The sequence below is a fragment of the Alternaria viburni genome (genome assembly GCF_023758015.1).
Source record: "Alternaria viburni strain BMP 2772 chromosome Unknown scaffold_27, whole genome shotgun sequence".
Taxonomy (NCBI): domain Eukaryota; kingdom Fungi; phylum Ascomycota; class Dothideomycetes; order Pleosporales; family Pleosporaceae; genus Alternaria; species Alternaria viburni.
This window is the reverse complement of record NW_026055796.1, coordinates 287,397-301,277: the sequence shown is the minus strand read 5'-3', so window position 1 is coordinate 301,277 and position 13,881 is coordinate 287,397. Positions and strand designations below refer to the sequence as shown.

At 49.5% G+C, this 13,881-nt stretch overlaps 4 protein-coding genes across 4 annotated transcripts; 3 read left to right on the top strand and 1 right to left on the bottom strand.

Moving 5' to 3' along the window:
- Positions 1–717: 717 nt before the first annotated feature.
- On the top strand, positions 718–2,391 carry J4E79_009880 (uncharacterized protein; the record flags this gene model as incomplete). Its single annotated transcript, XM_049358721.1, has 1 exon — positions 718–2,391. The coding sequence occupies one exon, from the start codon at positions 718–720 to the stop codon at positions 2,389–2,391; it is 1,674 nt and encodes a 557-aa protein (XP_049206824.1).
- A 2,376-nt stretch (positions 2,392–4,767) lies between these two features.
- On the top strand, positions 4,768–6,241 carry J4E79_009879 (uncharacterized protein; the record flags this gene model as incomplete). Its single annotated transcript, XM_049358720.1, has 2 exons — positions 4,768–4,918; positions 5,859–6,241. The coding sequence occupies 2 exons, from the start codon at positions 4,768–4,770 to the stop codon at positions 6,239–6,241; spliced, it is 534 nt and encodes a 177-aa protein (XP_049206823.1).
- A 1,433-nt stretch (positions 6,242–7,674) lies between these two features.
- J4E79_009878 (uncharacterized protein) lies at positions 7,675–9,525 on the top strand (the record flags this gene model as incomplete). The annotated part of the gene is made up of 1 exon (XM_049358719.1): positions 7,675–9,525. One exon carries the CDS (start codon positions 7,675–7,677, stop codon positions 9,523–9,525), a length of 1,851 nt encoding a protein of 616 aa, XP_049206822.1.
- A 1,089-nt stretch (positions 9,526–10,614) lies between these two features.
- Positions 10,615–13,704, bottom strand: J4E79_009877 (uncharacterized protein; the record flags this gene model as incomplete). Its single annotated transcript, XM_049358718.1, has 3 exons — positions 10,615–10,860; positions 10,919–13,634; positions 13,685–13,704. The coding sequence occupies 3 exons, from the start codon at positions 13,702–13,704 to the stop codon at positions 10,615–10,617; spliced, it is 2,982 nt and encodes a 993-aa protein (XP_049206821.1).
- Between the last annotated feature and the right edge of the window lie 177 nt (positions 13,705–13,881).

Here is a 13,881-nt window from a genome sequence, read left to right as displayed (position 1 = left end):
TCGCCGGCGATTGTGGAGGCTGTTACACAGCCTTCGCCGAAGAAGACGACGTTCATGTTTCCTTTGCTAAAGGGCGCGAGAACGCAGAGTGGGATCAACCACCAGCTCACACCCCTCTTTCTGCACTCGGCTGGTATCTCGTGTCTGATTACGCCGCCGCTGGCTCCTAGACCCTCGGCGCTTCCGGTGATGAGACCGGGTCTGTAGACTAATGTCGTACCCGTCATGCTGAATTGAACTTGCGAGCCGTTCGTCACCGAATCGAGTAATCGGATGAAGTTTGTCTCATGGCGTGTTAAGCCGGGTGTGGTCGAGGAAGAGCGAATTTGCGAGATGCGAACGGGTCGGCCGGTGAGGGTTGCCAGGAGGAGGCGCGAGATCATATGCCGATGACCGGTGAAGTTCAAGGGCTGCTGCAGCGCTTCGTCTAGAGCCATCGTGAGAATATGCCGGGGGTTTGGTGTTGTTTAGGAGGGTTTGCGACCGAAGTTGGCAAGTTCTGGTAACTTTTTTTGGCGGAGCTCGGGCGTTATCGATAAGACAGACTAGCGCGAACGCGGTGTTCGCGTTCTGGGGTGGAACGCCGGAAGGCGCGTTGCTGCATGATCTCGAGTCCGTCTCGGGAAGACTACACATTCACGTGCGCCAACATCGCATTACCTCGAGGACGCATTGTATCTTTTTCTTTCGTTCCGTCTCCTTCATTTATGCGCGACAATGGTATACCTGACGAAGCAGGCGCCGAAATTGTTAAGAAACATTGGTGGAAAGCGGCATGCTGGCGAGGACGATCACGAAGAACCCGCGTCCAAGAGGCAGGCGAATGACAACACTTCGTCTACAAATCAGCAGGAAGAAATCGATATCAATGCCGAGCCCGTGTCCTCCGACAATGAATCGCATCCTCCCCCTCCTCAACCGGTCCAACCCGCGAAGCCCACTATACCTACGTCGAAGAATACCGAGGATACAACTCTGAGAAGACCTCAGAAGAAGGCTGCGAGAAAGAAGATTGGGATCATACGTGCGCCTACGAGTGGGACGTATCAGAGTGGTCAAGCGCATAAAGCCACGACGATATTCGACGATTCGAAGGAAAACACACCTGCGTCGTCTGCAGGGTCAGCCAACGATGGCCCGATTAGTTGGGGTATGGAACACACTTCCCAGAAGACCAGTAAGAACAGCAAGGGCTATGGTTCGAAGACCAGGAATATACACGCACCACCACCACCTGCGAAGAAGTTTGGGAAGGCAGCGTCAAAGACTACGGGGCAGACCTATGGAGTGAAGAACAAATCGCGGATTGGCCTGTCACAAGCTGGTGACGATAGCGATGCCAGTTCCGTTGGTCTAGACGACGAAGAGCTCTTTGCGCTGCCAAAAGACTGCGACAGACCACAAAACAATATCGAGGGGCTGCGTAGACCGAAGAAGAAGGTGAAAGACACAAAACCCGAAGGCGGTGATGCTACACCCAAGATACTCGAAGGCGAAGAGCTGTACAAGGAACTAGGGATCACTCCAATGAGTCCCAAGTCACTCAAAAAAGCAGAAAAGGCAGCCAGAACCGCCCAACTCCTCGGTCAACTCAGCAGCTGGAAGGAGAATCAGGAGCCACCATCCTCACAGCCTGATTCCAGCGCACCACAAGAAGCCCTCGACGACATTAGCAGCTACATCGGGAAGCTTCCCGACGTAGAGGAAGAAGGCTCACGATGCACATTATGTTCGGAACCAGTCGAGCAGGACGAATACTGGAACTTCTGGAAAGGCAAGGATAAGACGGTCAAGAACAAGTCCGCATTTTGCCATGCGCACAAGAAGAAGTCGGCACAGAAGGAATACACACAGAAAGGATACCCGGATATTGACTGGAAAGCGCTTCCCAGACGAATACGAAGGAGCAAGGCGACGCTGTTACAAATACTCTACAACGACCGGTCCAGTATACACAGAGATCGCTACGAACCGCTGGCATTGACTGGAAAAGCGGCTGCCGTCCCCTCGAGACGAACAGATCTGGCAGAAGACGTGCAAGAGGAACTGGAGTCGTACGCGCTTGACGAAAAGGCCGCTTACCCCGGTTACTATGGTCCTCACGGCCGTCGCGTCATCACGGAGAGTGTCATGGATACCCTCAAGGTCGAAATGAAGAACTGCAAGGATCGCGTCGTCCAAGCATCCGGTATCGCGGCCTTTGTGCAAGCCGTCATGGTGCCTGAGGCGGCGATTCTGCTCATTATGGACGACTGTTCTGTGGGCAGGGAAGAGGCGGATGAGATCAGGGAGAAGACGTATGATATGGGTCTTCTGCTGAACGAGGAGATTGAAGATGTGCTTGAAAGACAGGATGATAGCGATGACGAGAACGAGTATCAGTATAAGTGATGGAGCGAGCGATTGCGGGTGTTTACTAGGTTTGTCACGGCCGTTGTTTCTTTGGCTTCGGGCACATTCTTTTTATGCCCTGTGTCCTTATCGGCTTCGGTCACGTTCTCTGGCGCTTTGTCGGTCGATCGGCTTTGGTCACATATCGTCGCGTATTCTGATACCCAATACTATTTCTACGCCGCTCTTGTCGCGTGTGGTTCTTTCGACTGCTTCTCGATAGTAAATATTTGCTCGCTACATGTTGACGTTTTATCTCAGCAGTCTACTTAAATTACTGGTACAGTATACGAACCCAGATTCCCCGCCCATAGACTAGACTATGATTCTATCGTATTCCTCACGCCTTTCTGAGATCACTCAAACGGACTCCTCTTGGCACAACGTCTATATAAACAGCGCTCTCCTGCCTATGGACCTCGTTCCCATATACTGCTTTTGTATTCTTCGAAAACTCCACCTGTCCAGCCTATGTGGGCTGGTCTCAAAAGCTATCTCAGTCAGGTTCATGTTCACGTCCTTTTTCCGCTGTTCAAAACACAACTGAAAAATGCTCATGTGCATACATCTCCAAAAAGACCTTTCAATGTGGCCATGATCTGTGGATTTCGGACCGCTCGACCGATCCAAAGACGTAGACAAATTCGGCATGTCCGCCGTCGCGGCCCCGGCTCACGATATTCGAGTCCCCGTCGCCTCTTCTCTCTTTGTTCTTGCAAGAACACAAAAACTTTATATCTTACCAAACCGTCGCCATAAACAAGATCATGGCCTTCCCCAGAATATCTGCGCCGACAAGATGATGTCTGTTCCTCGGTCTTTCCCTTCGCCGGGATTCCAAAAACAGGGTGCAAGCGCACCTATGTGCCAGAACTTCGTCAAAAGACTCTCATGATGCGTTCGATCCCTCGGGGTACACTGTATACAATCTCGCCCTTCCGGTCTCTTCATTCCACCAAAAACGACTAGGGTTGCATCATATGCGATCCCACATTCTCAAAAAAATACAGCCAATTTCGATATGGCCATTGTTCTACTCCTCATGATATCCATGTGAACCAAAAAGAAAGAGTGCCTCAGTCCATGATCAGGCGGTTGCATCGGCTTCCGCTGTGCATCGCTGAGAATGGTAGGGTATAAATATCACCCCTGGCACACCCGCCTTCATTCTTCCATTATCCTGCTTTCTTCCTCAAAACGAAAAACTTGAGGAGTTCGAGATATGACTTGCTTCGAACATGACAACGAACAGTATGATGTCTTTCGCTGTCTGCTTGCCGCGAACTACCAAAAAAGAGGAACATACGAGTTCATGTTGGTGAGCGGTACTTCAAAAGCCCCAACGCATACAACATGGCCGCCTCTGGGTCTTTGAGCTTGTTATCCAAGATGCGCGCTGCATCCCGTTCGTATCAAAACTAACCACAAAAGATTCGCCTTTATCAGAACTTGCAATTGATGTCGACATGACGGCTTCTCTTCTCCAAAATCCGAGCATGATGTTTCATGCCAGATACAATGCTTTTGAAAACGTCAAAGACATGCAGCAGATCACATGGTATTCCAAAACCTATACGTTGGAGTTATGCGCTGAGGGCAAGCCTCTGCCGTATATATAGCTCCAAACTTTACTCCGCTCCTCTTCTCTTCTATTCTACATCTCCCTCCGCATTCTTTCTAACAATGTTAGCCACACACGTCCATGGTCTGTTCTGAGAATCTCGGTGCAGATGTTTCATGTTCAACCTGCGAGAGCACGGAGTACCTTTTCAAAACACTCAGCGATTAGCCTCATGGAGTTGGAGATGGTAACCTCGATACACGCAAAAACTTCTTTGCGCCATGGCTATGATACGGGTAATTCATCAGCAGTCGTCCATACTGCGAAGTCACAAGCTCAGCGCGATAGCAAATGGGCGCCTACAAAATCCCTTCACATGCCTTTTTCTTTTCCCCGACTCAATACCACAATCTTGTACCAAAGTCGCCTTCAGTGCTACTAAAGGTGGCAAAACTTGTCTTGCATTGTTTGAAAATATTTCAAGGCTGGATTATACATTGTCCCAGGAAGTGTAAACTTATTTACATTGAATAATATGTAGTCACCACGCATTCTAGCTACTCCGAAGCAAGATCATCGCAACAGTCTTACAGGCGAGCACATTTCGAGCAGGATTTACGTCAAGCTTTGCGATAGCTCACCGCGTGCGCTACAGGTGAGAGGGCTCAGCACGTGGGAGATACCTGGGTGCCCACTTATATAAAGTGAAGGTGAGAGCGAGATTTCAACTTTCGACTCTACACTCCTCTACAACACAACACACCAATACATCAAATACTACAAGCGCCACCAAGACCATTCAATCCAACATCATCATGGCATCCCCCAGCTCTTCCGCCGAGATCTGGCTTGTAGAAGTGACTACTGTCCCCCGTCAGCTGTCCCCCGAGGTCCAGGCCAAGGTGGCCCGCCTCCAGGCAGACACTCGCGAACTGGTGGCCGAGAGAGACAGGTTTGCAGCCATCAGTAAGTACTGCAGAAACAAGTGTTACAAATTCGAAGCTAATTAATTATCTAGACGCAGACTTTACATTTAATGTACTAGCACTAGATAAACTAAATAATCTAAATAATTAACTAAATAACTTATTACTTATAATAGCTATTTAGCTATTTTTACTATATTTTTTTACTTTTTTTATTTATACTAATATTAGATAAAGATCTTATATCTAGCTAAGATAGCTAGTACTTACTTATATTATACTTTATTATTAAATATAGTACTTAAAATAGCTTACTTATAAAGTATTAGCTAAAAGCTTAGTAGCTAAAGTTAATAAACTAAATTTAATACTACTACTTTTTTAGTAATTAGAAAGTTCTTAGCTACTAAGTTATTACTTATAAGATATTAGCTATATATACTATATTTATATTCTTAGTATATATAATATACTTTAAATTTTTTTAAAAAAAAAAAGTACTTTTTAGTATTTTAAGTTTTTATATAATATAATAGTATAGTAGTAAAACTTTTAAAAAAAATAAGTTTAAAAATAATAATAAAATAGTAATAAGTAAATTTTAGCTTTACTATTTTTTTTTTTACTATAGTAGACTTTATAAAAAATAAAAGTATTATTAAGATATTAAATAGTAGTAATATACTATAAAAGCTAAGCTTAGTAGCTAAGTTAATAGTAAGTATATTAAAAGCTATAGTTATATATATATAGTATACTTAAAAAGTAGTATCTATAGTAGTTACTTTTTTATTACTTTTTTTTTTTTTAACTTATACTTATATATAATTTTATTTTTTAGTTTTATTTATTTTATTTTATAGTACTATAATAATATAAAGTAAAATAAGCTACTTATAACTTTTATAATATTAATAACTTTAATAAAAAGATACTCTTATAAATAAGAGAAATTGTAAGTATAATACACTATTATCTAGACGCACCCTTCCTCGCCGCCGGCGGTGATCCAGACAACCTCCCGAACCCATGGCGCCTCACACCAGCACGCCTGGACAACCTTCTCCGACTCTTCTACGGCCTCAAGCCTCACGATCGTTCGTTTGACGGTATACCCTTCGTTCAGTACTTCGGCAGCGTCAACGGCATTGCCAACGGGGTACCCATCGGCACCCGCGTCACGTCATTCAACATCCATACTCAAGTCACCAACCTCAACGAAATCTGGTGCATGATCGAGTGTATTCAGGACTCGGAGTCGTTCGGTGAAGGTGGCATGGGCCTCCCCGCCCACAGCGAGGGAGAGCTCACGTACAACATAATCGTCAAGATGACTGGAGCCCGAGCTCCTGCTTCAGCTTAGATGGCTGGACATACCAAGACCCGAGGAATTTACAAGTTCCCTAACTCATGAATTAAGAAGCGGATGAGACTAGGAAACGATCGAGGAGTGGAAATGGAAGAACGGTACCTCAGTGGAACCAAGAAGCTTTTGTGCGCAGCTCGTCCAGACGTCTACAACAATTCAAGTGGGCTACATTCAGATACTTATGATAGCTCGTGTATGACTTCAAGGGCTGGCAAGCTTTTAGGCTCTAGTTCAAAAAATTCATGTAGTTTCCAGAGCTATGTTTTGTGACCGAAAAGTCCTTTGTGAAAAACTTTGTATACCTCAAAGCGGTTCCAGAAATTCGAGTTCTTCATGAGTTAGTATCTTTTAGCCTCCACAGGTTCTGGAAATCTAGGCGTCTCCATGACGCGAGCCACCTATGGGAGAACTACGAGCGGTTCCTCGCATCAGTATTCCGAGGTCACGGTCACTTATAACTCGCGAAGCCTCTCCGACCATCAAGTATAGAGAGGTGAATAAACTGGGCTTCGTATACAGCCTTAGTGCGTATGTGGGCGATGTCTCCGAGCCGTGGGAATGTTAGAATCTGCTCATGTTTGCATCAATAAATGGGAGTTGCCTGAGAGGTCGATAAGCCTCACGCCATCTCGAAGGACCAGCAACGTCAAAGTCACTGTGATGCGGCGCACCAATAGGGTGCAGTCTCTAGCGTGATACGGGAACATGAGTCAGCCGCAAGTGAGTCCTTGTGATTTTCAACTTGGCAGTGATAGTCTCTCCTTCCGTAATCTGCTCTTGCTCTTCCAACGCTACCCGGTGGTGTACGGTGGGAGGGATTGACATGAGCGCAACATAATCACGGATGTTCCGACCAGCTGGCGTGTTCAGGTCCCGCCAGACTCGTTTCGACGCCCAGATCTCATCCCGATCTTTGCCAGTTCTGTCGTCCATGTAGGCGCTTGCGCATTGTCCGGGCCCCGCACATACCCCATCCTATTACCAAGACCCTTAACGGAAGTCGCATATCAACTTGGTCAGATTCATCGCTACCGCTTTGAGATATGACGCACCACTCCAACGTTCCACTTTCCCTCATCCAATCCATGGGACGCCCTTGCCGCGTGAACCACGCAATACAATTCAACAGTCATGTCTGGTCTGATTCGCCCCGTACGTCAGCGTAGCCTCTCCTGCGAATTTCCAACGTCCGTCCTGCAGCTATACCACGGTTCTACAAGCGTCTGCCCCAGTACCGCACCAAATGTCTAAGTACAAAAGGCCTTCCTCTACAGATCTTTCCTTTCGTCCTAAGCACTCACCAAGAACGAGATGGCTGGATTTTCAATGTTTCATGCTACCCGAAACCAAGAATTCACAAGCTCAAAGCTCAAAGCGAAACCGACCGCTGAACTCCACCTCCACTTGTCGTACGCGAGACACCAAAGATGGACATGAGATGGACTTACCGTGTCGGCGCGCCTGCGTTAAACGCACCTCCCTTCGATAATATAGGAGCCCAATGGATACCAGAGTGGAGCGACGGCGTATTTCGACAAAGCGTAGCCCGCATTCTTCAGGACGCCCAGGTCCGGGTTCTTGGCTACGGCCTCGTAAAGCGCGTCCGACCCGGCCAGACCCCATCCCAGACGCCCCTCACGCTACTAGTCACCTCGGACGTGTCTGTGAATGGACAATACGCAGCCTGGAAGGTCGCGGTAAGTGATCTCAGATTACTCTTCGACAAGGCCAATCGCGAGGACATTACGGTTGAGATTACAGACATCAGAAAAGCAGACGGAGTACCATCAGCGCCGCTCACAGATTGCGCGCCAGAGCTTGTCGCAGCATGGGAGTGCTATCGGCCAGCTCTCCTTGAAGATATCCAGGAACAACAGTGGCTCACCGCCGACATCGTCCTCCGTGAAATCGGAGAATTGCATCCAATACGCGCCCCTACTCTCCTCATCACCGCACAAGATGCCGACTCAGCCATATGGTGGGACAAAATCCTACCTCATATACGTCAACAACTCCCCCAGGCAATGGAGGTCGACCTCCTTTACGCACCACACCTGGCCATGCAGACATCTGGAGACGAGGAAGAAGCAGAGGAACCGTATGTACGCCCTGCCATATATTCTACAATGCAGGACTACGACGCCGTCGTAAAGATGGGAGCGAGTATCGGCGTAGAGCAGCCGGACAACAGCGGAACAGTCGGCGCTGTCCTCGTACTCAAGGATGCGGCGGGAAATGAGACGAATTGCGCCTTGACCAACCACCACGTCGTCGCAACACACGATCCAACGAGTGTCATCAACCGCGGTATGTCTGTCGGGGAGTACCTAAGTGTCAACCATGAGATCTCGCAATTAGGTCTAGTCAAGATCAAAGCCCCATCCAACCCAGATCACACGAGGTTCCTGAAATACAAAGCAATGGATAAATACGAACATGACCAAGCTGTTGCAAGTTTCGATAATCCATACCACCCTGAATACGCTTGGGCGCAAAGCATGGCTGCGGCGACCAACAAAGACTGCGAATTCCTAGACGCCGACCCGAATCGTCTTCTAGGCACGGTGATCGCATCGTCGGGCTATCGTGCGCGTAAGAACGACGACTACTCCCCTGTTGAAGCACAAAGACTATCCACCGTGGTTAACGTACCGGACGACGCCTTCAAGAGGAAGGACGGCACACACCCTCCGACCTTGGCCGACAAGATTGCTGGTCGCACCCTGAAATTCGCGCTCGACTGGGCACTGATCAAGGTCGCCACAGGGCGGACAATGAGCGACCGTGTTCCCATTGGTGGTACAGGCATCAAAGTGCCCATCGGAGCAGAAGTGACACGATTCACCAAGATCAAGCAAACCCAAAGCTTGCAAGTGGCTAAGAAGGGCCGGACAACTGGCTGGACGTACGGACACATCAACCAGATTGGCTCACTCTTGAATCTACGACATGACTCTACTTCTATTGTACCGGCAGACATGGAGCAGCGATTTGGAACGACGGACGGTGTCATGCTGGCTTTCGGCGTCATGCATGACCGCAAAGGAGAAGAGTTCATGAGGGCCGGCGACTCCGGCAGTTGCGTACTACTGAACGAACGCAATAGTAGGAAAGCAACGATTGTCGGTCTACTCTATACCTTCAACGAGCATACGCGCGTTTCTTACATGATCCCGTTTGACTTAGTCATAAAGGACATAGAGCAGGTGACAGATCAGAAAGTGGTGAAGCCTGAGTTTGTTGAATACGATGCAAGAATCTGCGTTTTTAAACCATAGAAGAAGCAGACGATGATTTATCATGTTCTCTGCGACACGAGACCATGGCGCGAGGAGTTATTCGATTTGATTCCCAAAAAGAAACTGAAAAGTGATGATGTTGTAAAGTCCTCCCGGCTGCAGCATAAAGTCTGAGATTTCGACTTTCGAGTCGTTTGTATGCGTTACTTGGCCATTTGTTTTTGGCAATCGTAAAACTCTCAGAGGCCGAAAAGAACATGGCAAGCAGTGTTGTAGTTTTGGTAGACCGGAGAGAACATATTGAGCTTCTTGGTCTTTTTTTTGGTGGACCGGCAGAGGACACGAAAAATGTCGTGGTCGATTTTGGTAGGCCAGCATCGCACAAATCAAGTGAAGTATCGGTATCGGAGAAGCGGTCTCTCAGTCGTGTTCTGGTTCGAAGAGACCCGTAGGAGCCCAAACATAACGAGCGTTGCTTGCTTTTTTGATGATATGTAGAGCTGAATCCAGACATGCGCTGTGGACATTCTTATTTTGACGAGAAACAAAAGATACAAAGCACCAGATCATGTGTCCTTCATGCTTTGATCTTGCTGGAAAAGACCGGTCTGGGAGCCCACATGAGCCAGATAATTGACGATTTTCATGGGAAACAAGACCCGGGCAGAGACATGTATTGTTGTACCGATGGTTTTGATTTTTGGAAAACACCAGTCTGGAAGCCCACATAAGCCAAAAGTACTGTCAATTGTGGTGGGAAAAAGACTGGACAGGAAATCCACATTACCTTTGTGACGGTGGGTTTTGGTGAAACAGAAGACAGGCACACATGGGACTGCGCCCAGGGTATTTTGATTTCAGGGAAAGTATTGTAGGAGGAAGGAGGGTGGGTGAGCAAAGCCGTTTATATAGCCGTACCGGCTCTCTAGGAGATCACGTGCTGCACTGATGTTTGCATGTGAGAGGAGAGGAGGAAGGTAATGATGTACTGACATGCGACGGGTATATTTCATTTCGATTCTCCAGCCACTTCCATGAGCGCATCTCCAACATGAGTTCCCTGTATGCTTTTGTAGCTTCCAATTTGCGCCGTTCCCATTTGACTCCAAAGTATGCTATACAACCATCCTAACCGTCAAGCACGCCGCTCTCCTTAAGAGAACGGAATAGCTCTGGTTCCAGGAACTTGCTAATTGTGACATCCTCCGCGAGACCCTTCCTTCTCCTTGTCTTGAGCACGAAGTCGCGTGCGAGTTGTTGTGCGGTTGCGGGTTCGAGCGGTCGGGTTGTGATGTCTTTGTCGAGAGGGTCGCCGGGGACGATGGACCAGCGATCGAAAACGAGGGAGAGGGAGACTTGGCCCTGTGTGTGGATCTACGGGAAGTCAGTATAAGCGCTAGGTAATGGGGATGATTGTAGAAGGTGTACGTACCCTAAGATCGGTCTCGAAACCAAATGAATCGATGACCGGAATAAGACCACGCACGTTGTAGAGCGGAGTACCCGCGATGGGTCCGTCCTGCAGGACGTGTCCTCTCCTTCGTGCAAGGACTGTGTATAAGCTGCTCTTGGTGTCTGCAGGGCCGACCATGCTGCACGAGTACACCGGCTCCATCAGCCTTGGGCTGGCCATTAGGAAACTCGAGTAGCACGCTCGTCGACTGGTAGGAATAATCTGGCCACCTCCGCGGAAGATAGCTTCTGGCGCAAGTTCGACATCGGTAATTCGGAATTTTGTGTTGCGAATGGGCTCTTCGCAAAGTGGGCCTTCTCGAGTAGCCCAGCTGAAACCTTGTCGAAGCGTATCGCGCACCGTTCGCAGAGTCTTGCCGTCGACTTCTGAGGGAAGTGTGTCGTTTTGTAGGATATTGGGGCCCATGTCATCAGGTCCGAAAGCCCAGATGTTGCGCGACGCGAGCAAGTCGTATCCGTAGTTCTCCTCAAAGAACTTTCCAACTACTCTTACGGGATCCTTGATGTTGACCTTGCCAGCCTCGATGTCTTCGGCGATACCTGGGTCGAGCGGCTCAGCAATCATCGTGAGCTTGTTCTTCTTGTTCGGTGTAAGCGCGTAGCACTTGATGGCGGACATCTCAACCACCGTCTCGCAGAATCTTGTTACGGGATCCGACACCTTGATCTCCATATCGGCGTATAGCCGTCGCAGATCGTGCAGAACACAGTCCATGTATAATTCGCCCGTGCCGAGAACAACGTGCTCTCCTGACTCCTCGACCTTGGTTGTGATGAGCGGGTATGACTTGTTGATCTTGCGCAGACCGTCAAGCATCTTCGGTAGTTCGGAGGGGTTTATCGGTTCGACTGCGACCTTGAATACGGATTCAAAGAAGTGGCGGATGGGCCGGAAAATGTAGGCGTCTTCGTCTTCGGGGAGTTTGGTAGCTACAATCGTCGCCGTCTTGACTATCGAATTGTCGACACCGCCGAGCAGCACCCAGTTACCTGCCGGAACACCGCTGACGGGGATATTGTATCGTGACTGCGCTATCCATGTGTCTGTTACTGTCGCAACGACCATGTCTTCCTCATCCTCGATCGTGTAGCCTTCACCAAGAACACGCACCGACTGCGGTGAAGTTGCAGTACCGCTCATCACTCGGCCCAGTGCTGTGAACGACTTGGCATCTGTTGCATTGAACAACTTCGTAACGTGTATGACTAGGGGTCCGTTCTGGTCGCACTTCTGCATGGCTTCGGCGGTCTTCGTATCCAGAGGTCCGGTGTAGTGTCTTTGCAGCAGCCGTTGCGCACCTTCTTCGGGCGAAGGAACGTGTTGGGTGATCATGTCTACGAAACCGAGAGATGGCCCGAAGTACTGCTGGCATACAAGGCGCATCAGCTCCTTTGCGTCGGTCTTGTATTCGGATGGCTTCAGTCGGATGCCCAAAGTGTCGAGGGTGTCCTTCAGGTCGTCCGGGCTCTGGCTTAGCGTGTGCGAGTAGATTTTGTAGACAGGCTCCAAGATCCAGTGTACGAAAGACCGTTGTGAGCCCTCCTCCTGCCGCTTGCGACTGAACTTGCGGCTTCCAGGGTTGTAGAAGATGTCGCCCCAAAGACGCATGGCGAATTTATCGATATCCAGACCCTTCATCGGAACGCCGAAACCTGGGAGTTTCGATGGACCGGGGTAAAAGTCGGAGTACATCTTCGCGAAGGACTGAATGGTGAAGCACCATCGCATGCTGGAGCAAGCGAAAGCGACATTGCCTTTCTCAGGGCTTACTCGTCTGCTCTCGCCGCGGCCGGGGATGGTGTTCTCGATGATAGTGTTGACCTCCTCGATTACGTGCTTAATCTTAAAGTATGCGTCGCTGGGCGGCAGCTTCAGCTCTAGAATCAAGCGGTCCATCTTGTTGACCACAAGTGTTAGGGGCAGATCCTCCAGCACTGCGTGCTTTATGATTTGCTCCGTGTTCACTTGCACACCCTCAACCACATCCACCACCAAGACCACTCCGTCAACCAGGCGCAACGAGGCGGCGACTTCGTCGGCGAAGTTCACGTGTCCGGGGGTATCGAGGATGTTGAACAGATGCGACTTCAACTTCGTGTTCTGCAGGACAAGGCTCATGGGCGCAGCCTTGATGGAGAGGCCTCGTTCGCGTTCGAGCACGTGTACGTCGGTGTATCGCAGCTGCTCCTCCCGCTTCTTGCCCCTCTTGTAGTCCAGACGATCTTGGATGTCGTGTGTCTCCATGACTAACATATCCATAAAGGCAGTCTTTCCGTGGTGCAAGTGTCCAGCTATGGCGATATTCCGTATCTGGTCGGGGAAGTTCATCAAATCCGTCAAGAGCTCTCTCGAGTGATGCACCGGAGGCAGATCTGTCTCTTGAATCGTGAACTTCTTCTGCACTACCGGCGCAATGATAGGTTGCGCCAGCGACTGCGTGTCTTCCTCGTGCACCAAGACTTCGACATCGGGGCCGTATACATCGGACGCAGAAGGGTAGTACTGCTTGTCTTCGTGGAGAATCACGGCATTGGATGGCCCCTCGTCCACCTCCATAAGCTGCTGGTCGTTCGTCTCGGCTTCCTCCTCATCGTCGAGGACATAGGCGTCGGCTGCCTGGCCGGTGCTCTGGACATCGTCGTCGGACTCGGCCTCGCCAATAAAATTTCCGAACCTGTCAAAAGTCAGTCGCGTAACATGTTTGGAGAGAATGGGCGCACTCACTCGTCGTATAGGTCATCCATGGCGGCGGTGGGTGTGGGTATATGCGCGGTGGTGATGCGCGTCGAGCTTGAAGCTGTCGCAAAAGTTCAGACGTGGTTCCGCGGCCTAGCGCTAGGCGGTGAGGGCGGAGGTCGCGGCTGGCCAATGGGGCTCCGAGGCGCCTCCTGCAGGGCCAGCAGGCGCCATCCGTTGTCGCG